We start from the raw sequence: 26,831 nt of genomic DNA, 5'->3' as shown, positions 1-26,831 counted from the left end.
CAAGAATTCAAGTCAGTGTTCTCAAAGAAGTTTGGGAAGAAAACGGGGCAGTCAAGTTCATCTTTAAAGAACAAGAGCAAGCTTGAACACTTAGATCAAATACTCGTCCAAATCGAGTCCGAATACGTTACTGAGACTGAATTTGAAGAACATACAAGTGAACCTAAAAACAAGCCAAGAAACAAGATGGCGAATATTGAAGAAATGTCCATGGGAGCCTACAGAAAGAGAACTCGATATGATGTTGGTCCAGGTTTAGTACAACCCACTATTCCTACCACTTCCACATTCGAGCTGAAAGGGCATATCCTTTCTGAACTAAAGAATATCCCATTCTATGGAAAAGATCATGAGGATGCGTTCAAGCATTTAGATGAAGTGAACGACATTGATGATTACTTCAATGTCCCGAACGTTAACAGAGATATCGTCTTGCTAAGGATGCTTCCCGTTACCTTTAAAGGAGCTGCAAAGGATTGGTTAAAAGCACTTCCACCTGGTACAATCACTACTTGGGCTCAAATGCGTGAGCGGTTTCTAGACCAATTATGTCCACCATCCAAGATAGCTAAACTCAAGAAGGCAATAGCTAATTTTGAGCAAAACCCAGGAGAGTCACTTTACGAAGCATGGGAGTGCTATAAAGGGCTGTTAAGGAATTGTCCTCAACGTGACCTTAGCATTCAACAAGAAGTGTCCATATTTTATGACAGGGTCAATGTAATGACAAGACAAATCCTTGATTCTCAAGGACCGCTTACGAAGAAAAATCTGGGCGAGGTCAAGGAATTGGTTGAAAATTTTGCAAAGCACTCTCATGAATATCACGATCCAAGGAATGAAAGCGTGAAAGGAGTTGGGGGTGCACATTCTAACCAAATGGCTGCCATGATGGCAATGCTTAACACTATGGATAGGAGATTGACCCAAATGGACCAATCAATTCATGCAATTCGTGTTTGTTGCGAGAGATGTAGTGGCCCACATTTGACAAAAGATTGCAACATGGATGAATATGGGAACAAGAAAGCTCAAGTTTGCTATTCAAGTGGAGATATATACGATGAAGACTATGGAAAACCGAAGAAAGAGTGGTTGCCATACGAAAAATACAAGAAGCAAAAGGAAGAGAAATAAAAGCAAACTGGATAAGGCTTTTACCAAAAAGAGCAGCCAACAACCGAGAAGAAAGTGGACTTAGAAACCATGTTGACCCGATTCATTGAAGCATCCGAGAGAAGGCACGAAGATACCGATGCAGTGCTAAAAGAACACTTGAATATGATGAAGGAACATCACAAAATTTTGATTCACCAGCAAGCTTCATTAAGAAATCATCAAGCATCAATTCAAAGTTTAGAAGTCCAAGTTGGTCATCTTACTACTTTGGTTAATAACAAATTGTCTTCACAATCTCCCAAAAAGCAAGATCAATCTCATGTCATGGCCATTGATACTGAAGAAGAGGCGATTTATGAATTCCTAGAAGCACTAGAAGTGGAGACAAGGCCATCTGAACCGAAGCCAGAGAAGTCCAATCTAAAAAACGAATAAGCTGCAGAAATGCCAGATTCACGTCGTAAGCTTGATATGTTCACAATGTGGGATCAGTCTGCACAAAAAAAATTGTATCTGGTCCAACTTCTAAAGCGCCTTTTCCATTCCCGTCTCGAGCACATCTTAGCCCACTAGAAAGGGAACATCTGGAGTTTATTGAACAAATAAAGGGTATTCCTATTAATACTCCTTTCATTGATTCGCTTTCAAAAATTCTAGAATACGCAAAGTTCCTCCAAGACTTAATAGACACTCGTCAGCAACTAAAGAACAATTCTAAGGTGATTCTAAGTGAGCAAAGCTCAAAATCTATATTATGAGAGTTGCCTAAGAAGATGGGAGATCCTGGATGCCTTACTCTTCCATGTGATTTCGGGAATAATTTGAAGATTTATGCTTTAGCAGATTCTGGGCTAGCATAAATTTGATGCCTTTTTCATTTTATCAGAAGTTGAATATTCTGAAGCTGAAGGCTACAAAGATGACTATTCACATGGCCAATCGTTCAGTGACACAGCCTCGGAGCATTGTGCAACATATTCTTGTAAAATTTGGGAAATTCGTGTTTCCAATAGATTTTGTGGTGTGGGACATAAAAGAAGATCCCGATGTTCCGATTATTCTTGGCCGCCCGTTACTAAAAACTATTGGGGCTTTAGTTGATATACGCGAATCTAAGCTCACCTTGAGAGTTGGAGATGATAAGGAAATTTTTGGAATGGAAGATGGGTTTCAAGGATATGATGTTAAAGGTGAAGTGTTAAATATTGATGAAGACAATGAACTTGAAGAATTGGAAATGCTTATGAAAGAAGAAATCAAGACAATTAATCAAGTCAAGCATACTAAACCAAGGGCATCCGTTCCATTTTTCGTTGAAGTCATTAATTATACAAAACCAACATCTTGGGTAAGTGAGGAAAGTGATGACATGTCTAGTGATGAAGAGGAGGTTACATCAAAAGAGACTAGCTCGGTGATAAAGGAGGAGGAGGATATTATAAAGCTTAAAAATGAGGAAAAATTGAAGACTCAAGGAATCAAACGTAAGCTCGATGGAAACGAAGTCAAGGCTAAAAAGGAGAATTCTAAAAAGGCGTATATTCGTCAAGTGCAAGCTTATAAGAGGCGTTTCAAGGAGCAAAAGATCCTGATGGTGGACTCATCTGAAGATTCAACGTAGGAGGCACGGAGTCCAGCTAACGACTCCTCAAAAAGAAGCGCTTCTTGGGAGGCAACCCGGGTTTGGTTTGCGTTTTCTTTCTTTTTCCTTTGCATTTTTAGCTTTTAGGAAATCGATCATGTCATCCGAATCACTATATGCACAATATAACACTGAGTGTGGGGTTCCTAAAAATTAAGTGATAATGATAGACAAATTTGGAGTTTATAATTAATTTATGATCAGACAATATTCACGACGTGAATCATTATGATTCACGACGTGAGTCCAGGTTAAATGTACAATATACTCCTTAGCACATTATTAGTCCAACCCACTCCATTTTACAGTTTTGTATTATTGAATGGCCCAATTTTACAGCCCACAATGAATTCACGACGTGAACCCTTAAAGATTCACGACGTGAATCCTGAAACACTCAGGACCACATATTTAAGATAGAATCCAATTGACCTAATTCCTTTTTTATTCCCCACGAAGTGAACGTGTTTCTTCTGGTCCCCCTACCCCCCACCCCCTTCGCGATTGCGATTGATTTTTGTATTTAGTCATCTTGTGCATACGTAATCTTCCAAACTATGTAATTTAATCTTCATTGCATTGATTATTATTGACTTATTTGCTAGATTTAGGGGCTAGGGTTTCCATTTGACTTGAATCTTAAAATTGTTACCCTGTCTATGTGAAGTTGTTGTTGCATGTGCGTGTGATGAGTTTGAAATGGCCTTAGGAATAAAACCTATTGACATTGTTGACCTGATTTGAGTTCTGATATGTCCGATTTTGGTTGCTGCTTTACGAACTCACGACGTGAATCTTTATGGATTCACGACGTGAATCCTGGGACTTGATAATTTCACTTCTATTTACTTCTAATCTTTTGTTATGTTTTTTTGGCTATGTTTTATGTTTATTTATGCAAAAATGGCTCCTAGGAGGGAAATACCAACTGGAGTAGTGGGTTTACACCCATTATACAATTTCCCAACAACAATGCCCCGAGAAATTTTGACACAATGGAATAATTGGTTGGGGTGGCTTTACAACAGGGAAATTGCAGTTGCACCCACCATCAACTGGATACGGATGAGAGAAGTTGGACTCATGGATAGGATGTCCCCGTTTTTTGACCAAAATGTTTATTAGAAACGGTTATTCTTTCACTTTCTTGGGATGGCTCAACCTTTTTCGCATCCAAGAACGAGTATATAAGGAGTTTTGTGTTGAGTTTTTATCAACATACATTTCAAGAGAATGTCCACGATCCCCTTTATCAACAAGCTTTGGTATTCTGTCTCGGGGGTGAGTATCGGGAATGCAGCCTCTTGGAATTTTCTTTGGAGGGTGGGGAAATATAATCCTCAAGAGGCTATGACTCCCGAGTTTGGCATGTTTTTGATGGATGCAGCTAGAGGGTATGAAGATGGTACTACTGGGTTTGCTTTCTGGCATACTATTGCCTCCGGAACATTCAACTCCGGAGTATCTCCCGAGAGCAGCATTCGTTCTCCTATCCACTAAGTACTACACTGATTTATCACTCTCTCTGTTAATCATAGAAGGCATGGGGACAAGGTGGCAAAGTAGAATTTATTCTTTTTATGGTGCATTTTGCAGCCGAGAGTGTGTTGCAACATTCCTTATTTTTTGGCACACTTTCTGGCTAACTCTGCTTCTAGTTCTTATCCCGGGAGCCCTATTTGTGGAAGGCATTTTATTACATGTTTGGCCCAGCCTTATGGTCTTCTCGTTCCTGGCATCACTCATTCTTTGACTTGCATGGAGGGTAACGAGTTTACTATGGGGTATTTGGAGACGATGAGAGTTGTTGGGAACTTTAGATCTCATTGGGGTATTTTGCCATCAAATGATGAGGGTGGTGAGCAGTCGAGTGACCAACCCGAACCACAGCAAAGGCCAAGGCGGAGGAACGTGAGCGGACGAGGAGAGAGAGGGAAGTCAATGCATCCACCCGCACCCATGGTAGGATCGCATATTGGGGATGATATGGTTGGGTATTTCGATCAGCTCTATTTGAGTGTTAATTGGATTGGAGGGATGGTAGAGAATTTGGTGCAACATTTCCATGTGGAGCAGCCTCCTCACCTAGGGTATCATTACCCAATTTTCCCGAAGTGGACGGAGTATTGTGGACAAGGAAGGACCTAGTGGAGCTCAGGATGAAGAGGAAGATGATTGATCGCTAGTTTTTCTTATTTATTTTAGTTTTTAATTTTTCGTTTATTTGGTTTTAGTTTTTGGTTTGAACACTTTGTATGGTTTGTTGAAAAATTGTTGGTTTATTATGTTACTTTTGTTTCCTTTTGGTTGTTTGGTTACAGCTTGTTGAGGAGTCTTAGGAAGGGAGTAAAGTCGAGTCAAGAGTTGTGATCGTCTAGTTGAGGGTCGTTACAAGTCTAGAGTTAAAAGTCGAGACCCACAATTAGAAATAAGTGTGGGGTGATTCGATAGAAAGGGTGAGATTAGCAAGGAGTCATAAAACTTTTGCATTCAAAAGTGTCTTTATCAATTTAGAAATTGGAATGGAATGCGAAAAGTAATAAGAAGAATGGTCAGTTTCATTTTTCTGTCGCCTAGTTTTCAGGACGTGAGCATGCACTATTCACATTGTGAGTTGAGTTATTATAGATTCCAGATTCCGCATTCCTGCGAACTCACATCGTGAACCTATATAACTCACGTTGTGAGTTTCCCGTTTTCACTATGTTCGGGGTTTTTATGACGCGTATGCTGGCTGTTTTTTTTTTCTACTATGTAAAGTAGCAATTCCCACATTATTCTATACATTTTGAAGACTTACACCATTCTTATGGGATATTATAGTTTCGATTCATTGCTTTTTCGCTTGTTGGCTCACTTACATTTGTTGCAAGTTCAAGTCTAAGTTCCTATTTAGATGAAGTTTAATATTCAAGATGCACATATCGACTACACGTTTGGAGTTCGATCTTGCCACTTCTATCCCAGAGGAGTCTGTTCCTTTTTCTCCCTTTTATAGTTTTTAAATTTAGTATATGCATACAATGAGGGCATTGTATGTAATAAGTGTGGGTTAGGGGGTCGAAAAAGTAAAATGCTAGAAATTATAGGAAATTTTAAAAATTTTAAAATGTTTACTAATTGGATCTAGTAGTAATAATTTGAAGTGTAGTTGCTAGTGTTATATGGGATGATCCGATAAGAGCTCAAATGCTTAGTTGAGCCAATACACGTTATAGTGCATTTATGGCCTCCTTTATTTTAGTGAAATCATGGGACAAAAACACAACCTCGCTTAGTTTGAGGGATGCAATATGTTTAGCAGCCTCAAACCTGAAATGTATCCAGGAAAGCTATGTCTTAACCAATAAAGGTTGAAGTTAAGCGCCCCTAGTTAAGCATGTAGGTTTTTGAGTGATATTAAAAAAAGTGAGATACATGTAAAAAAAGAGAGCAATTACCAAAAGTAAATAAATTGAAGAATTTTTGGAGCATAAAAGTATCTAAGTATGAAGATCAAAGATCGAAAATTCTAAAGTTTCAAAAGTTGAAGATATCAAAATTACACAAAAATTGGTGAATTCAAAGAAATCAAAGATCAAAATATCACGAAGTGAAGAATTCAAGAGCTCCATATTGTGGTATTTAAAAGTTGTAATTCTCTAGTTTACGTATGCTCGGGTAGCTTTACAAAAATATCTTGAGGTTAGAGAGCGTTCTGAGGATGGATTCAGAGGGTTGGATAAAATGAGCATTGTTCAAAAGAAGTGAGCGCGTGTTTATGAGAATGTGAGAATTTAGAATTGGAGGGTTACTTAGGGAAAAAAATAGACACAAATGCATGCGTTGAGGTTTTAGCATAATGGCTGACCTTGAGTTGGATCGTTCTATGTGATATTGGTGATGAAGGTTTGATTTAATAATTAGATTTGCTTGAGGGCAAGCAAAGAACAAGTGTGGGGTATTTTGATATAGTCATATTTATACATATTTTTAGGCAATATTTATTTATATTTCTATTGATATTTTGGTTATTTGCATAGAATAATGGTACTTATGAGTTTAAATTGTTATTTTGCAGCCAAATAGAAGCATCTTCGAAGATAGGGACTGAACTTGACAGAATATGGAACTTTGGAGGATTGAAGAAAAGAAGAACGGAAAATCACCAAAAGATGTACTCATGACGTGAAAATTCATTGTTCACGACATGAGTGGAGAGTTATAGAAGATATACATGCGGGTGGAAGAGTCCTTGCCGAACACGTTTATCCCATATTCACGACATGAACTCGGGAAATCAGAAAACTATAAATTCCCTTGGCCATTACGACTTGAGGACTTTTTGGCTTATTGAAGGGTTTCCAAAAGATGATTTTTAGCAGAGAAGAAGTTCTGGAAAAAGGTTTTCAACACCAAAGGAGTAGAGGTTCATAATTTAGTTGACTTATTTGATACTTATGAACATGCTTGCCTATATAGTTTGTGTTTGTTTGTTAGTTACCATTATGAGCAGCAGAATCTAGCTACTCTTCTTTAGCTAGATGAAGCTTCTAACTTATGAATAGCTTAATTTTACATGGATTTATTTAGTTGGTAAATTGCTTGTGCTTGATTTATTGTTACCTAGCATGCTTATGTTTGTTTCTTTAGTTGCTTAATTTCAAGTTCTGTGTAGCTTAGTGACCATTAACTGCATGAACTTGTTTACCTAGTGATTTAGTGAACATTAAATTGTTAGAGTTAGGATTAACCAATCTTAGTTAGTAATTAAAGTAAATAAATTTAGTTGTGCTAGAGAACGTAGATTATGACTATAATTGCGTTTGCATAATTAATCTTACATAGCATATTAATAATCATAATTGGTTATGTGTTTAATTATGTGTGACCATACATAGTTTTACATGAATTAATTAATTATTGGTAAAGTTGGACTTAAATTACTAATATAATAATAACCAACTTGATAATCCATAATTATTAGCTAGCTATAAGGACGAAGTGGATTCGAACTAAACAAGAGTGTTTTTACTTATTGATTGAATTTCAGAGTTCATCTGATCTTGTAAAATCAGATAAAACCCTTTTTAAACTTGTTAATAATTAGGTTAAATATTTAGCAAGTAGATTAATTAGTAACACCGTTCCTTGTGATCGATACCCGACTTACCCAAGCTATACTATAATCTGATTAGGTACACTGCCTATAGGTGCATAGTTAGTCTAAGTTTGTTAGGTTATAAATATTAAGATTAGTGGTTACTTTTGTGCACATCATTTGTCTTCTTTTCAATAATCTCTAAGCCCTCATCATCGAACGAAACCTTTAACCCAGTGGTGACTACCAGTTGAGAAACACTGATGAGGTTGTGTTGTAGACCTTCAACGTACGCCACTTTTCGAATTGAGAAATCACCATTGGTAATCATATCATGACCTTTGATTATGCCAAAGGAATTATTACCATACTTGACACATCCACCATCTTGAAGGGGCCGAAATTCCCTCAGTTCTTCCTTTCTTCCTGTCATGTGACGTGAGCAGTCACTGTCTATATACCATTCATCATCAAACTGTTCACCACGCATAACCTGCAAAAATTAAGCAGATTTACGAACCCAAAGTTTCTTGGGTCCTTGTGAGCCTTTTACATAATAGTGAATAGTAAGAGAAACATCGACCAAAAAGGTTCTTTTTATTAGTGCTGTTTCATCTTTTCTTTTTACGGTGAAAACTTTGATTTTATTGGATTTGAGTATTTCAGGTTCAGTTTTTGATTCAACGTTAGCAGTCTTTCGGTTCTTCACTTTGGATTCAAACGCCGTCTTCTTTTCATCTTCTGGAAAGATCTTTCCTTTACCCTTTCGAACATTCTGTGAGTAGAGTGATAAGGATGAGACTTGGGAGTAGTATTAGACTTTTGATCATTGCCCTTACATGGTCAAGACCCAAAATTACCTTCCCTTCGGTTCCTCTCAACGGTTGATTTAGGACTGAAACCATCCTTTTGGTTTCTCACAACTTAAGGACTGAAACTCCTTTTTCGTTTTTCGGTTGCCTGATGGCTCAACCTTTTCTTCTGGTTGTTGTACTTCTGTGGACCGAAGCTCTGTTTTTGGTTCTCTAGATTTTGAAGACCGAAACTCTTCTTTCGGCTATCTTGATTCTGAGAACTGAACCACTGCTTTCGGTTGTCTTGCGTTTGAGGACCGAAACTCTTCTTTCGATTGTCGTTATTGTGTTGATCATGAGAAGCTGAGTTTGCTTTTGCTTCTTCCTTTGACTTAAAGGACTTATCATAGTGAACGTAGTTATGATTTTTAGATCGCCAAAACTGTTTCCTTTCAGTGAGATTCTTCTTGTATCTCAAATTTCATTGATGCTTTCTTTCTGAAACTTGCTTTGGATTTTTGTGGATGTTAGCCTTTTTCTTCGGTTTCTGAGCATGAGTTTCACACTTTAGCGAACATGTCTCACTTGTTGTCATGACTGATTCGCCTGAAGATGTTTTGGTACCACTTGTTCTTGGTACATCAAATCACGTAGGTTCATTAAGTGGTTCTGCCACATACCTACCCTTCACCCTCCATGATGTTTTCTGAGATAGACCTTCTGTTTCATCGGCGTTATCAATCGGTGCTGACCAGGAAAACGCATCACATCCATCAGCATTATCTTCTTCTACTAATGTTGTTAGTTCGGTTGACTGTTGCTGAGTAACTCCTTTGACTGTATAAACTTGATTTGGAGTTGTTTGGACCTTTTGATATACAATAGCTTTTTCCTTGAGGAATTTAGTCTTGTCTTTTGATGAGCGAGTGAACTCAATAGAGTTTTCAGAAATAAGATTTTTATTGGTTTCGGGTTTGCTCTTGATAAATTCAAAATTGTCCACCTCATCTTCTATAGATATTTCACTCATATCATTATTCTCATTGAATTCAGAAGTGTTTTCAATATCAATTTTGTTTTCTAAACTCAACTTGGCATTCAAAGAGTCAAATTTTTGTACAGTTTCAGTTTTGATTTTTAATTTGTCATTTTCATCCAAAAAATTTATGAGCATGTCCTTATGGTCTTTTGATTTTATGGAGGACTCTATTTTGTCCAGACCAATTTTGTAGGAGGGGGAGATATCATAAGAAGAAATAATTTTTTCACAGTTGTATGCATCGGTATCGATTTCATCCTCCTTGAACTCAAGGAAGGGTAAAATCATACGATGTATCTTCTTTCCTATATCACAATTAAGATGCAGTTGAGTAATGTTGGAATATAATCTTTTAGCAATTAAACAAAAAACATTTTGTTGTTTCAAAAGCTTTAAATTATCTCTTTGAAAATAAATTGTTTCATCCCTAGACCTAATCAACTCCTTCTCCTTTTTCTCTATCCACATACGCCTTTCCTCACTCTTCGATGATACCCTGCTAATTTGATCAGTTAGGTTAGAGTTTGTGACATGAGTTTGAGTTAAACTACCACTTATACTAGAAAATTTAGATTTTAATCCATTTAGTTCCTTTTCATAGTTTGTGATGGGGATAATTAAAGAAACAAGAATAGATTGTACCTTCTTGATCAACCCATCACATTCGTTGATTTGCACACTGACAGGTTTCGCTGCAAAACACCTGTCTTCACGCTCTTTCGCTTCGTCTAGTCCCCCATCAGTAGTATAACCTCTCATTTGTGATACCTCAGAGGTCACCATCAGACACTTTCCAGTAACATTCTCTTCTTGTACCAATAAAGCCCTGCCATGAGTGGGATTTCTCACTTCTTCATCTTCAGAATCAGTTGACCAAACTTCAACACCGCCAAATTCATCATCAACAGTATTTCCCTACACAATTAGAGCATTCATAGTGTTATTAGTTCCAGCTTTCTTCATCCTGATTTCCTCCAACCGTCATATGAGATTCACTTCCTCGACATCTTCGTCATTCTTTTTAGACTTCTTTCTCAACATACAATCTTTGGCAAAGTGGTTTTTGCCTCCATAGTAGTGACAATTAAAACCTGAGTCACCACCAAGTTTAGCTTCCTTCTTTGGTTCTTCGGTCTGAGAGACACTCTTCAATTCCTCCTTCACCTTCTCAGCATTGTAGCTTCCCTGCCAGTTTCGGTTCTTATTGGCTGGGAATCTTCTTTTGATGAACTTCTTGGTATTTAACACCATTAAAGCAAAATCTTCACTTGTTAGATCGTATTCATAAAGATCTAAATCTTCTTCATCTTCAGCAGCATTCTTTCCCTTGGAGATTAGAGCTAATGACCCCATGCTAGAAACCACGTTCGTTTCTTTAGTCACTGCACTCTCATGTGACTTTAATATTCCTACTAGCTTGCAAGAGAATAAGCCTTGAATTGTTCGTGTGCCTTCACAGTCAACACTACAGCCATCCATTCAGGTCTAACGCCATTCATAAATGTGACCTTTTGTTCAATGACTTTCCTTTCTATCCCATGCTTTATCATCTTACTAAGGAGATGATTAAAGCGATCGAAAGCTTGAATGAGCTTATCTTCAGGCCTCAGCTTGAAGTCACCAAATTCTAAGAGTAATAATGTTTGGATGGAATGCTCAAGATCTTCATCTGTAGAATATAGTTCCTTCAACCTATCCCATATCTCCTTCGTTGTTGTGCATGAACTCACCAATCGAAACGTGTCTGACTGTAAAGCAAACCTAATAATCCTTAAAGCTTTGATGTTCCACTTAAACTTCTCTTTCTCATCTTGGGGAATGTCTTTCACATCATTAACGAGTTGATTATACTCCTTTTGAGTTTTGACAATTCTTGAAGTGCTTGAATGAGCAAATCAGCCAACTGTTATCACCTCCCAGATCAAGTATCCATTATCTTCTGAACCAATCACGTAGTCTTCAAAGTGATGCGTCCAGACCTCATAATCTTGAGTGTACAGTATGGGAATTCTCGTCGTCGATCCTATGCTATTGGAGATATTGATTGGGTTTGACTGGGTATCATCCATGGACATGACGATGTTTGTATAAAAATCTATTTAAGATCAGACTTGTAAATAACGTTAGGGTAAGATTGATTTAAAGAACTACGTCAATAGAGAATGGTGGCTCTAACAAAATCAATCAAAGCGGAAAAACCCTAAGATCTTCTTCAACAGAAGAGATATGTATACAATCTCCTGCTCTGATACCAATTGAAGAGTTAAGAAACTCTTACATCGATTACATCTTCAACGGGTTAATCAGTAAAACAAACAAAACAAACACAGATAACGCAAGATCGAATCAAATAATGCTTAATGACTCAAAAGTAGTCACGCCTCAGCAGAGCTCGATCAAGAATTTCCACTGTATAGGTGAGCTAGGGTTTTTAGTACAATAATCAGAATAATAATTAAAGCATTGTCTACTAAGAATGCATGCATGCACCTTAAATACTAAACCCTAATAAAACAATCATGGTTGGACAGCCCAAACCGGATAACAAAACTGGGCTAAGGACCGAGCCCAATGACGCAACATTTAAACCCAACAGGTATCATTATTATACCATTAGATTTCATATTTCAAGGCCTACTTGACGAGTTGACATTGTGACTCGTCGAGTAGCAGCGGGTCAGGACACATCATTTAATGAGTGACTCGACAAGTCGGCATGGGCAACTCGACGAGTAGGAGCTGGCAGAGGAAACCCTAACTTTCAAGGTTTTTGCACCCTATATATTGGACAATTAGCGCCTCCCACTGTCCTCTATCACCCCATGAGAGCCAGAAACCCTAAAGTTCTTGAGTGCGAGCTTGGAGAGTGATTTCGAGCTTTAGCAAGTGATTTTCGTGAAGAAAAATTGGAGATCAAGAGGCTAGCATCAAGGATTTCGTGTGGATCCAGAGTCTACTTCAGTTTGGGCACGTTTTGGAGGTAACAAGTTGTTACCTTAACCTCTTTTCTTCTAGAATCTTTCATATGTGAAGTTTAGGACTTTCTTTAGCTATTCATGAAGGTATTATGGTTTGGGAGCTAGATCTGGAGTTAAAACTTCAGATCTGAACCTCTTTTGAGCCCTAAGTTCATAAAATTATTAATAGGGTCATGAAGGAACCCTTGTTTATGAGTAAAGTCCCATTTCTAGCTTAGATATGGAATTTGAGTCATTCAAATATGTAAAGGTAGCAACTTTACGTTGCTAATGCACTCTAGGGACCTAGATCTACTGATTGGAGTAAAGGGGTAGTTCATAATCGCGTGATCATGAGAGTATGCGTATAGACTCGGCGAGTCTGGGAAATGACTCGGCGAGTCGGGTAGGGTTTCGTCCAAATTAGTCCCGCATGGACTCGGTGAGGTCTGGGAGATGACCCGGCGAGTCAGTTTGGATTCCATGCACTAGGTTGCGTATCGACTCGGCGAGTCTGTTGGAGACTCGGCGAGTCGAGTTGAGAAGTTCTGGAATCAGGAGGGACTCGAGGCAGAGAGAGTTATATTCAGAAAATAGGTCAACATGGTGTAACACCCAAAGTTTGGAAGGCCAAGAAAAGGAAAGAAAACCCTAATATTAAGGGGAGACTCGGCGAGTCCAAGGAGGGACTCGGCAAGTCCGAGCGGGATCCGGGTCGAGGAGTAAGTGACCGACTCGGCGAGTCGGCCAAGGTGACTCGGCGAGTCTGGTCTGAACGAGGAAAACCCTAATCCCGGGAGTTCTATCCTATTTAAAGGGTGTTATGTCCCTCCCTCAGCCCCCATATCACCCTAAAGAACCTGTAAACCCTTGATTTCGTGAGGGCTTCCATCAATTAAGAGAAATAGCTTGGAGGAAGGAAACTTCGGGAAAGGAACTTGAAGATCAAGAAGGTTGCTTCATAGGAGGAGGTGTAGATCCAAGATCTACTTCAGTTGTGTTCATCTTGGAGGTAACAAGATCCTATTTTCCCTCCTTTACACCTAGATCTATGTGTGTGTGTTTTGGGCATTCTTGGCATAAGAGTAACCATTCGAGCTAGGGGTTCAGATCTGAGGTTGCTACCTTAGATCCATGCTTATTTTGGTTTAAAATCCCGTAAAGTATCAGCTCTTGGTATATTGGTGGAGCATGGTTCTCATAAACCCTAGTTTATGGTGTGTTTTGCCTAGATCTCTTTCTCTACACGTAAAGTTTGCAACTTTACGTGAGGAATAGGCTTGGGAAGGGTAGATCTATAGTTTGGAGTACATGCATGACTCAAAAGCCCTCTACATGTAAAGGGATTTGAATGGACTCGGCGAGTCCTTTGAGTGGACTCGGCGAGTAGCATGAAGGTGTGGAGCAACTCGACGAGTGGGATGAACAGCTCGTCGAGTCAGATGAAGATTGCCTTGTACTCGGCGAGTCTGTTCTTGGACTCGGTGAGTCAGGTTGCGAAACCCCAAACCCTTCAAGTTAAGACTCGAATCAGTGAGTCGGGTGGAGACTCGGTGAGTTGGACAGGTCAGGACTCGGAAATCGGTAGACTCGGCGAGTCATGGACTGACTCAGCGAGTCGAGACCCGAAAGGGAGGAATCTGAACATTTGAACTCGGCGAGTCAGTAGGGTGACTCGGAGAGTAGGGTTGACCTGGAAGGTTGACCTTGAGCAGGACTTTGACATTGACTGGAGTTGATTTGGTTGTCTTTCGGGGGTCAGTCAGGATCAGTGTTGCTTTGATATTGGTAGTTCGGGGAGCAAGAGGAGCAGGAGTTCAGTGAGTTGCCGGGCAGCAGCTAGTGAGATCATCAGCAAGTTCATCCAGTGCAGGTGAGTTTCCCTTTGTGTGAATGGGTCTAAGGCCACAATGCCGACCCATGTAGTTATGAGTAGAAGACCCGGCGGTTAGCCCTAGACACAGTATGCCAGTATGATATTCAGGACGAGGTCTAGTAATAGCAGGCAGGTGCCCAAGGATTTGTTTATATGATATATTATACTTGTTGTCTGTATGATACATGTATGTTCCTAGTAGGGAGGTGAGTGTGGGCGAGGTCCTGTATCTCACCAATAGCAGAGTGTGGATGGGGTTCCATATCTCATTAGTAGCAGAACAGGGGTAAGGCACATACTAGAACAGGAGTGAGAGTGGGTTGGGCCCGTATCTCACTACCATTAGGAGCGTGGATGGGGTTCCATGACTCATCAGTAGCAGGACATAGGTGAGGCCTTAGGACAGAACCAGTTGCATGTGTTTAGTTATGTGTTGTGATATGTTTATGTATTATTATTTGTTGGCGGGCGAGGCCCTGTGATTGGAGTAAAGGGATAGTACATAATCGCGTGATCATGAGAGTATGCGTATGGACTCGGCGAGTTTGGGAAATGACTCGGCGAGTCGGGTAGGGTTTCGTCCAAATTAGTCCTGCATGGACTCGGTGAGGTCTGGGAGATGACCCGGGGAGTCAGTTTGGATTCCATGCACTAGGTCGCGTATCGACTCGGCGAGTCGAGTTGAGAAGTTCTGGAATCAAGAGGGACTCGAGGCAGAGAGAGTTATATTCAGAAAATAGGCCAACATGGTGTAACACCCAAAGTTTGGAAGGCCAAGAAAAGGAAAGAAAACCCTAATATTAAGGGGAGACTCGGCGAGTCCAAGGAGGGACTCGGCAAGTCCGAGCGGGATCCGGGTCGAGGAGTAAGTGACCGACTCGGCGAGTCGGCCAAGGTGACTCGGCGAGTCTGGTCTGAACGAGGAAAACCCTAATCCCGGGAGTTCTATCCTATTTAAAGGGTGTTATGTCCCTCCCTCAGCCCCCATATCACCCTAAAGAACCTGTAAACCCTTGATTTCGTGAGGGCTTCCATCAATTGAGAGAAATAGCTTGGAGGAAGGAAACTTTGGGAAAGGAACTTGAAGATCAAGAAGGTTGCTTCATAGGAGGAGGTGTAGATCCAAGATCTACTTCAGTTGTGTTCATCTTGGAGGTAACAAGCAGCTATTTTCCCTCCTTTACACCTAGATCTATGTGTGTGTGTTTTGGGCATTCTTGGCATAAGAGTAACCATTCGAGCTAGGGGTTCGGATCTGAGGTTGCTACCTCAGATCCATGCTTATTTTGGTCTAAAATCCCGTAAAGTATCAGCTCTTGGTATATTGGTGGAGCATGGTTCTCATAAACCCTAGTTTATGGTGTATTTTGCCTAGATCTCTTTCTCTACACGTAAAGTTTGCAACTTTACGTGAGGAATAGGCTTGGGAAGGGTAGATCTACAGTTTGGAGTACATGCATGACTCAAAAGCCCTCTGCATGTAAAGGGATTTGAATGGACTCGGTGAGTCCTTTGAGTGGACTCGGCGAGTAGCATGAAGGTGTGGAGCAACTCGACGAGTGGGATGAGCAGCTCGTCGAGTCAGATGAAGATTGCCTTGTACTCGGCGAGTCTGTTCTTGGACTCGGCGAGTCAGGTTGTGAAACCCCAAACCCTTCGAGTTAAGACTCGAATCAGTGAGTCGGGTGGAGACTCGGTGAGTTGGACAGGTCAGGACTCGGAAATCGGTAGACTCGGCGAGTCATGGACTGACTCGGCGAGTCGAGACACGAAAGGTAGGAATCTGAACATTTGAACTCGGCGAGTCAGTAGGGTGACTCGGAGAGTAGGGTTGACCTGGAAGGTTGAGTTTGACCAGGACTTTGACTTTGACCGGAGTTGATTTGGTTGTCTTTCGGGGGTCAGTCAGGATCAGTGTTGCTTTGATATTGGTAGTTCGGGGAGCAAAAAGAGCAGGAGTTCAGTGAGTTGCCGGGCAGCAGCTAGTGAGATCATCAGCAAGTTCATCCAGTGCAGGTGAGTTTCCCTTTGTGTGAATGGGTCTAAGGCCACAATGCCGACCCATGTAGTTATGAGTAGAAGACCCGGGGGTTAGCCCTAGACACAGTATGCTAGTATGATATTCAGGACGAGGTCCAGTAATAGCGGGTGGGTGCCCAAGGATTTGTTTATATGATAGATTATACTTTTTGTCTGTATGATACATGTATGTTCCTGGTAGGGAGGTGAGTGTGAGCGAGGTCATGTATCTCACCAATAGCAGAGTGTGGATGAGGTTCCATATCTCATTAGTAGCAGAACAGGGGCAAGGCACATACTAGAACAGGAGTGAGAGTGGGTTGGGCCCGTATCTCACTACCATTAGGAGCGTGGATGGGGTTCCATGACTCATCAGTAGCAGGACATAGGCGAGGCCTTAGGACAGAACCAATTGCATGTGTTTAGTTATGTGTTGTGATATGTTTATGTATTATTATTTGTTGGCGGGCGAGGCCCTGTGACAGGCGAGGCCTAAGTAAAACATATATGTATCCGAGCGGGGCTTGAAGCCAGGCGGGGCCTGGAGCGGCGGGGCCGTTGTAGCGGGCGAGGCCCGAGGTAGGGGGCGAGGCCCAAGGTAGCGGGCGTGGCCCAGTATGTGCAGTATGTGGTTATGCATGGTATGTAGTAGGGTGGGGAACTCACTAAGCTTCGTGCTTACGGTTTTCAGTTTTGGTTTCAGGTACTTCCGGTAGCGGAGGGAAGAGCTCGGGGTGATCGCATGGCACACACCATAGATTAGACATCCTGGGAATGTTTACTCTGATAATGAACATGTGTTTTGAAAACTTATACTCATATTATGTTTTGGAATGAGGACTTTGCTTTAAGTAATGTTTTATTAAAAGAAATTTTTGGTCTTAAATTTGGGTCGTTACACATGGATTGTTGACCATTGACCAGTGACTTGAATTGAGTGTGGGATGTCATGTACCTCCTAAGGGCATTTTGGTATTTTGAGTAATTATTGAGTGGACCACTTATGGGTACAGGCGAGGTGGTTGGAGGTATATCTATAGGTGTGAGCAGTATCATTTCCGAGCTACTAGCAAGGTGAGTTATCCTTACTATATCAATAGGGTCTAAAGCACCAAGGTCAGTCCTTTAGTTTTTATCTTGGTTATAGTATGTTGCATGTGGTTATGATCAGTTAGATCGGTATCAGGATAGACAGTATGTTGTTATGCTCTTATGATCCGTTAGGATTGGTATGATAGTGACCTGGTTAAGTCGGTGCTCTGGTTATTAGAGATTGCTATGATCGATGATCTGTGATATAGTTATATCTGATATTTGTAATGCCAGTATATGTTAGTTATGCGCACATGGTTATTTGCTTGATGTTGAGTTGAGGTGGTCCTGCTTTGTGCTGAAGGCCAACATACCCTATGAGCGGTCCGGATAGACTGTAGGCCTGTATGGCGGTCCAGTCATACCGAAGGCTCGGGATAGATCCAGATAGACTGTAGGCCCTGCAGGGTGGTCCAGTCAGGTTGAAGGCCCAGTATACATGTTGTTGATTATCTATTATTGATATGGTATTATCAGTGTGGTATTGCTATTTTGGGGGTAGCTCACTAAGCCCTCGGACTTACAGTTTCAATTTATTGTTTCACGTACTTCCGGAGATCATGGCAAGGCGAAGACTTGACCGTACCGCTCCTCATCCATGTGACTATATTTCCGGGACACTCTGATGAATAATATTTTGAAAACATTTTGTAAAGCACTATTTGGTTTCATGGTTGAAAAAGTTTAAATTTGGCTTAAAAAATTTTGTATGTTACACTAATAAACATGTAAGCATACAACAATTAGATATGCATACATCACTCATATATCAACACCCAGTATCCTACACAATACAGTGAGAAAAACCATATGAGTCACAAAGCTAAAAATACAACACTCAAAGTCTCGCAAAATCAACTACACCCACTATCTAAACTAATTAGAGGTCAAACCTCAGTCTATAACCTAAAACCCCTTAGTTTGACCCAAAAGTCAATGGTTAACAAAGTCATCTGTCAGTGGTCATCACGTCGTGATTGGCTACTGGTCACGATATGGTCACTGGACAAAAAATAATTGTGAAGCCCTCGATGTCACACCGAGACACCCACGAATTTGTGCCGCTAACCCCAGCTTAACAATCACTTCTATGAGTCTCAAAGGGTCCAGAAGACGCCAAGATCCAACCTTTGGGTCTGGAGTTTTTTCAAACTCCACCCAAACATCATGAAGGGACCAAATCCAAGCCACAAAATCTAGATCTATAACTCACCAAACAAAAAGTATGGATCTTGAATACTTACAGAGGCCCTAAGCAAGGTAAGAAGGTCAGTGCTTATTAGATCTCACTTGAACAATCAACTTCTAGCAACAAGGACACCTTCAAGCCACACGAAGGAAGAAAAATCACACGAAAGATCAAAGAGAGGCTATGGTTTTCATGGGAGGATTTCTCAGAGATGGAGGTTGAGCTAATGACAAAATTCTAGAGGTTTGTACCATTAAATAGGCCAAAAAATCAAGGCTTCTAAGATTTCGCCCAGCAAACTCATCACGCTGCAAACTTTATTAAAGGTCGTGCCGAGACCCTTAACCAAGTTCACACCGCTACAAAGAAAACCTTCAAAATTAAAGGATTAAATTTACTAACCGGGAAAACGAATGTTACGACGACAATATACAAGTTTAAAAGGAATATAGTGTTGCTACTAAAGGGCCTTTACATGGGCCAAATTATACACTCATCCATTATATGGGCCAAATATACACATACACTAACGTTGTGACATCCTTTCGACATCGATCAAGGTTTATTTTTTTTTACCATGTTTGTATTCAAAGACATTTTGGGGCATTTTGAATACCTTTGTGGTTTGTTTTGTGCACCTTTCCCTCAAAGTAGAAAGTTGGTGAACCTTTGAGTTAGGTGAAGGGTTTCCTCCTCTGTTGGTGAAAGGACATACTTTGGAATATGCACTTGAGGGACCTCACCAGCCCCCACACCAATTGAAGAGCCACCCGTTAGCTCCTTTCATAATAATTGAAGTTTGAAACAACTTGCTAAAGAATTAGAGTTATTCCTTTCTCATGGTTGATGATAATTTTTAAAACTTCAACTAATTTGCCAAGTATATATATATATATATATATATATATATATATATATATATATATATATATATATATATATATATATATATATATATATATATATATATACTTGGCAAATTTGTTGAAGTTTCAAAAATTATATTGAGCAAGTATTGTCAAACTAGTTAACCGTTATCATAATATACAAAATCAAATGTGATTCATTAATATAAAATAAATCCATTAAAAAAAATTATATGATCTAGTGATAATATTGTTTTTATAAAACTTAATTTATATGCCATTCTATAAATTGTTGACCAAAATTATTTAATTTATAAAGAAATATGAGAAATAGTGAAAGATACGCATTATTTAGTCCAAATCAAATTGGTTCAAGTAGGAAAAGTGCGAACATAGAAAGAAGAACCAAAACTCTTTCAAGAGCACACGTGATCGTTTTGCTCGATTGGATACACCAACACACCATTAAAATCTTTCGTCCTACAGTCTACAACACATCAAACTACGGAATCAAAGATCAAGGGTTTAATAATATCTTTCGTTCGTTTCTAATTTTAAGTTTATAGATTTTTGTGGCACATTCAATATGATCTTCTCTTTGAAGCAATCCAATGTAACGATTCCTGTATTCAGTTCTAAAATTATTGATCGCCGAAGAAATCATCCGGAACAATTCTCGGTTTTACCGCCTCTTTCTAATCCCAAAGCTAGCAAAATTTCCATCGTCTCAAATTCAAAACCACTACATGTTTCCTCAATTCAAACTTTTGGATCGTTACGAACGCTATTATATGCTGGTTGGAGTCCAAAATCTAGTGTCGCGTGTAACGCATATGAAGCTGATCGATCTGATGCGGAAGTAGTTGGTGACAAAATCGAAGCAGCAAGGAGGGTTAAGATCGGTGTTTATTTTGCAACATGGTGGTTTTTGAATGTGATTTTTAACATTTATAATAAGAAGGTTCTTAATGCTTTTCCATACCCATGGTTGACTTCAACGTTGTCTCTTGCTGCTGGATCAACCATCATGTTGATCTCTTGGGCTACAAAAGTCGCTGAAGCACCCAACACCGATCTCGACTTCTGGAAATCCTTATTCCCTGTAAGCAAGTTATTGTCCTGTTAGGGTTTTTAATTATTCAGAAACTGATTTGGACATTGTTTTTTCAGGTTGCATTAGCCCATACAATTGGTCATGTTGCAGCAACTGTTAGCATGTCTAAAGTTGCTGTTTCATTCACACACATAATCAAGAGCGGTGAGCCTGCTTTTAGTGTGTTGGTGTCAAGGTTCATATTGGGAGAAACATTCCCTTTGCCAGTTTACTTGTCTCTTATACCAATCATCGGTGGTTGTGGCCTTTCTGCCCTAACTGAACTCAATTTCAACATGACTGGTAAATCAATCACCTTTAAACCAATTATGCTTACAAATTGGGTTCTAGCTTCTAATTTCTTGTTGATTGTTGATTGTTGATTTTTAGGGTTTATGGGTGCCATGATTTCGAATTTGGCGTTTGTGTTTAGGAACATATTTTCCAAAAGAGGCATGAAGGGGAAATCTGTTAGTGGGATGAACTATTATGCTTGTTTATCTTTGCTTTCACTTTTGATTCTTACACCATTTGCAATTGCTGTTGAGGGACCTAAAATGTGGGCTGCTGGATGGCAGAATGCCATCTCTGAAATTGGACCCAGTTTCATTTGGTAACTATATTACATATATATATGTATTCTTTCATATCATTGTCATGGCTGTTGTTATTGTTGACTAAATGGCTAAAAGACATTTGTTGTTATTGATACTATAGGTGGGTAGCTGCACAGAGTATCTTCTATCATTTGTACAATCAGGTTTCATACATGTCACTTGATGAAATCTCTCCTTTGACTTTTAGTGTTGGGAACACAATGAAGCGTATATCTGTCATTGTTTCTTCTATTATCATTTTCCATACACCTGTGCAACCAGTCAATGCTCTTGGAGCTGCAATCGCTATCCTTGGAACTTTCTTGTATTCTCAGGTACCCTTTTAATTATGTCTTCATCTTGAAATTTCATAACAACCAACCAACCAACAGTTTTAGTGCTCCATTTCGATTGTTCTTGTATTCAAGTTAAATACAGAGTCTTTCTGCATAACATACAACGCCTGAAAACAAAACCTCTTCTGCTCTATCTGAAATCTTTTTTGGTTTGCGTAACGTACAAAAAACAAGAATTTATCAAAATTCAAATCTTGAATAATAACCCTAAGCATCCTATAATAGTATAGATCTTGTAGAAGAAAATTTGACTGAAATAAAACGGGAACATGGTAGAACAGGAAATCTTGATATTGCAATTCTGAATTCTGCACCATGACATTGTGATAAGGTTAGAGCCTTTGGGGGTTTATATTCAAACATTATTTCAACAACAAGTTGATTATTTAGATCTTTTATAAGAAAAACAAAAAGGAATCATCAGAAATCTTGATAGTAATTCTGCACCACTATAATGTGATAAGGTTATTGTCTGGGATATTTTTGTCCAGGTATATATATATTTGTGAACCTTTATATCAATTCTTTGTTTCATATTGACCAGAAAAGTCAAACATGGATTTTATCTATCGGTTCTTCTGATTTTTTTTTTTTTTTTTGTTTAAATTGAAAAAGGCGAAGCAGTGAAAAACGAAGGACGAAAGTGGAAATTCATGAGGTTGTCTTGTAGTGTTGATATTTGGTTGTTTATTTACATCCATGGTTGCAGAACAGCAAGGTGAGATGGTAGTAGCTGTTGATGTTGTTTGTAGATAATAAGAATGGATGAGTATTTATTTTACTTTAGAGATATACTCCTATGTTATAGAAAGGATTAGACTTTTTTACCCCCAGGGTTGTGGGTGCTAGTAGTGAACTGAGTTCTGTTTTTCTTTCCAATAAACATGGGCAAATTGGGCAACAATTTTGTCATGACACAACCTTGCTCGGTCTTCGTATAATGGTTATCAATATTTGTTTGCAGTAATAAGATAAGTGTTTGTTTTGGGTAAATTGTAATTTTTACCTCTTCATGTGAATTTTTAACATAAAACACGTTTTGAATTTGTTAATTAATTCTCTGATTTTTAATGACACGACAACATTACCTTTTTCCGTCACTTATTCAATTTTTATAAGTGATTAAAGCTTTAAATCTAATTATTTATAATTAAAGTAATTTTGTGACTAGAATACATTTCCAACAAATATTATATAATCCAAAACAGTACGTCATTATAGAACAAAAAAAATCATGCTGCCTCATGCATTTAACAACAAAGAGTCGGCTTTTCCAAAACAAAAATTACCTTCTCCCTTTAGATTTGTAAGCGGGTTGGGTTAGATGATAATATCCAAGTCAAAGTCAAAGTCAAAGTCAAAGTGTGACTATATACAAGTAAAGTAAAAGACTAGATAGATGAAGATAGATGTTCCTTCTCCGCCTAGTAAAGATCGATAATGGGTTCCCCTTGGTTTAAATTGGATTGCAGAGACCATGGTAAATTGAAGAGTCGAGACATGATGTATTTGAAGATCTTGTTCACATTAATGTTGTGTCGAGCACTTGAAAAAAATAACGTTGCTTTCATAACCTTTGCGTATGCCCGTGCCTGCCACGTCATAATTCACATGCTCTTTAAATAATACTTACAAAAGAAACAAAAATATTATAGTATTTATTTATTTCAACAATAATGGAGCATATTACTACTTATTCCTTTTGTCAAAATGGGTTGGGTTTCCTCCTTAGCCCTTCTCGATATCCATATATATATATTCTATCCTCGCTATCAATGTATATAGTGTGTGCGTGTTTGTGTGAGAAACAGATTTTATATTGTATATAAACAGACATCGTGACTCATTATTCTCTTCATTCACATGCCAGCTCTTACTTAAATTCTTAGAGATCTATTTGTTTGTTTGTTTTCCTAACAGATCTAAATTTTGTTCGATTTATGTAGAATGATAATTAATATTACGTTACCAAATGAATTATTATCATTAGTTATATGTTACAAAAGGAGAATATAGATTTTAAATCAAATGGTGTTTGCTACTCTGAAACCCAACGGAAACATTTCAATTGAAACGTTCTCCTGTTTTATTACAAAAATTGTTATAATTATGACTTTCTAATAATATGATGTCAAAATATAACAATAAATTTACCTGATTTACAATGGTCCATTGTAGATCCGGTGGAAGCATTACAAAATCATCAAACTTGGTCCCTATCAAGATAGGAATTGCAGTCTGCAATGCATGCAATGCAACAATTACATTAAATTTAAAATAAATAAATCAGTAAATAGTTCTTTTTATAAAGGTGGCCAGCGACAGGTCGATGCACCTCACCTGACAAGCTAACTTGTAAAAGATGATTATCAACAACCCAAGATGTGTCAAATTATTCCCTACCCAACCTTTTATAATATATAATTATACACACGCACCCCACTATTTGAAATAAGTTTTTTATCTAATAACTAAAATGACCATAAATTTCGCATGCATTCAAGTTGCAAATTATGAAATTGCTCCACACACACACACACACAAAAAAAAAAAAAAAAAAAAAAAAAAAAAAAAAAAAAAAACTACTTGATAAAATTTTAAAAAAAAAAAAAAAACATTATTTTGAAATTTATAAGAACAAATTCAAAATACCAAGAAAATTTATGCAATAGCAAAATAAAACTGTTACGATTTTTAATTTGTGAAAATCACATAATAAACTGGTCATGAACTTTTACATACCTTATTCCATTTTCTTGCTTGCATATACCATCCTAATACACTGGGAATCCAAGAAAAACAAACAGCATTAACTAAATTAAAGAATTGGCTTAAATAAATTTAAAAAATGTAACGAAATAAATAAATAATTTACTTGTGGAGGGTACATCGGCTTGTTAGATCGAACATAAACAAGATTGCGACGGAGTCTTTGCACGCTAACGGGACTTGATCGTTCGATCTCTTATCACCTAATGTTGTATATTTCATTTTACTTTAAAAGATTTAAGAAAAATTTAAAATAAATGAAATAAATAAAAAATTAATTACCTCCAACATCCCATATACTAAATGCAATTCTTGCTCCACCAAACGACAGCGTCTTATCCATTAGATTTAAACCAGCCATCTCCAATCTTCCGTTCTCTTGTTCGTCTCCAACGTATTTAATCTTCAAAATATCGATAACAAAAAAGAAAGTTTAAATGGTTTCCTTTTTTAATTTTTTACTCAAAATGAAAATTTTCTTCAAATCCATAATTTCTAAAATTTAATTAAAATCCACAACATACATAATCCCTGATTCCTTATAATGTTTTGAAGATTTAATATATATTCTAAAAAATTAGAAACTTCTTCAACCCCGTAATAAAACTATTAAAATCTACAATACCCAATTTCTAGATTTTCGTTATATTTAATCTTAAAACAAACAAAAAGAAAATACAAAAAAAAACATCAAAACTGGGAATTACGTCTACCCCTCAATAAAATATACTTTTCATAGTTTCTTGTTTAACCACGAAAGAAACAATTATGCAAAAAGAAAATATTTTTTTCAAGATTGGAAGTATCGTCAACATCAAAATAAAATAATTGAATTATATGATACTGATAACGAAATTCACTAAATCATAAATTAACTAGAACAAATTTAATTAAATATAAAAAAACATAATAAAACTAACTGATTATAAACTAACCATAACAAAAGTTATTCAACCAAAATTCGTCACAATAAAATCAATCAATCAAATTTCGAATACCATAAAAAAGCCAATTGAATTATAAAATAATCATAATAAAAGTAACTGAATCAAACAATACCCATAATAATAATATTAAAAAAAAAAAAAAACATTATTATCCTGTTGTTTAAAGATTATTTAAAATACACAATACCATCATTCCTTTGTACTTTTTCTGTAAAAAAATAAATAAAAGAAAAAAGATAAATAAACTTACCATGAAACTTGTTTTTCCAATTTGACAATCACCCAATAAACTAATCTTGAGAGTAACCAAATCTGAATCTTCTTGATAGCCGTTGCAGGTGGTGGTGGGGTTTTCTAGGTCAAAACCAGATTCCAATTCCTCCGCCGGAGAAGATGACTGCCGAGACAATCTCCGGTACCGGACTGGTTTCCCCATTGAACAAGCAAGAAATCTATCCCAGATCAATCGAATGATTTCTCGAAAAACGGAAACCTTCTGGAGTAAAACACTCCATCGGACGTCTAATCGGAAGATTCTCCGGTAAAGATGAGCCATCTTTACGGTGGCTTCTCGTAATCTTGATCCATGAAAGTCCAAACTTCCTTCTTGGTGTCTCATAGTGTGTGTAGTGTGTGTGTGCGAGATTACGTGTAAATTGTGATGTTTATATATGGTATGACTAACGGGTTAATGGTTGACCCGGACTCTTGTGTTTTCTCTTTATGACAAAATGGTCCAGAAGGCCGGCTTTTTGATTCCGAAGAAGTGAGGGCAGTTTGGTCAATTCAGGTAGCAGCCCAACCTTTCTTGTATACGACTCCGTTCAAATTCGAACCATTTTCTTTTTGTCATTTTAAGTTTTTAACTTTAAATATCAAACAATTCATTTTTAATTCTAAAACTTGGTGATCGTGCCAACTGGGCTTGTTACCAAAATGGAAATGAAGATGTGGAGTAAATTGGTACCCGGCTGAAAATGTCACATAGAGACCAAATTTTTTTAAAAATAGGGTGGGGATTTATTAAAGTTTTTTTCATTGAATGTAATTTTATTTGCAATCTAATATCAAGAAATTTAAGAATTTTTTTATTGTGAAAACTAAAAGATGAAACAATTACCGGTGACTTATGACTTGACCAACATCTTATCTATACTAATAAATAAAACACATTTTCTGCTACATATCATATCTTCGTTAATTTGGATACATGATATTTTAATAGATTTTTAGAATTTATTTATTTCCACATGTAATTTTCTGATTTGTTCACATATCACAACTTAGATGGGTTACAATATTGACAAAAATAAATGTTTCGTTGATTTTTTCTATACCCTAATTTTACCTTTTCTCCTCTACGCCTCCATCTCCAGTTCTCCATCGACTCCTCTAAG

General features: G+C 37.9%; 2 protein-coding genes and 1 non-coding gene across 3 annotated transcripts; 1 reads left to right on the top strand and 2 right to left on the bottom strand.

Annotated features, from left to right (window-relative positions):
• Positions 1-570: 570 nt before the first annotated feature.
• LOC144999070 (small nucleolar RNA R71) lies at positions 571-677 on the bottom strand. Its single transcript, XR_013660595.1, has one exon. It is a non-coding gene; the product is annotated as a small nucleolar RNA R71 (small nucleolar RNA).
• Positions 678-20,032: 19,355 nt separating this feature from the next.
• Positions 20,033-22,711, top strand: LOC145045072 (glucose-6-phosphate/phosphate translocator 2, chloroplastic-like). The gene is made up of 5 exons (XM_078993422.1): positions 20,033-20,775; positions 20,844-21,069; positions 21,157-21,379; positions 21,484-21,697; positions 22,334-22,711. Exons 1-5 carry the CDS (start codon positions 20,260-20,262, stop codon positions 22,343-22,345), a joined length of 1,191 nt encoding a protein of 396 aa, XP_078849548.1. The 5' UTR covers positions 20,033-20,259; the 3' UTR covers positions 22,346-22,711.
• Positions 22,712-22,987: 276 nt separating this feature from the next.
• On the bottom strand, positions 22,988-26,182 carry SGP1 (Ras-related small GTP-binding family protein). Its single transcript, XM_078993423.1, has 6 exons — positions 25,685-26,182; positions 24,770-24,890; positions 24,594-24,690; positions 24,461-24,500; positions 23,873-23,956; positions 22,988-23,310 (listed from the first exon to the last, which is right to left on the bottom strand). The coding sequence occupies exons 1-6, from the start codon at positions 26,051-26,053 to the stop codon at positions 23,143-23,145; spliced, it is 879 nt and encodes a 292-aa protein (XP_078849549.1). The 5' UTR covers positions 26,054-26,182; the 3' UTR covers positions 22,988-23,142.
• Positions 26,183-26,831: the final 649 nt, after the last annotated feature.

This window comes from Lactuca saligna, chromosome 5 (assembly GCF_052625555.1).
Source record: "Lactuca saligna cultivar CGN05327 chromosome 5, ASM5262555v1, whole genome shotgun sequence".
Classification (NCBI taxonomy): Eukaryota; Viridiplantae; Streptophyta; class Magnoliopsida; order Asterales; family Asteraceae; genus Lactuca; species Lactuca saligna.
The sequence above is the reverse complement of the archived record's forward strand: the minus strand, read 5'-3'. Positions and strand labels throughout refer to the sequence as shown.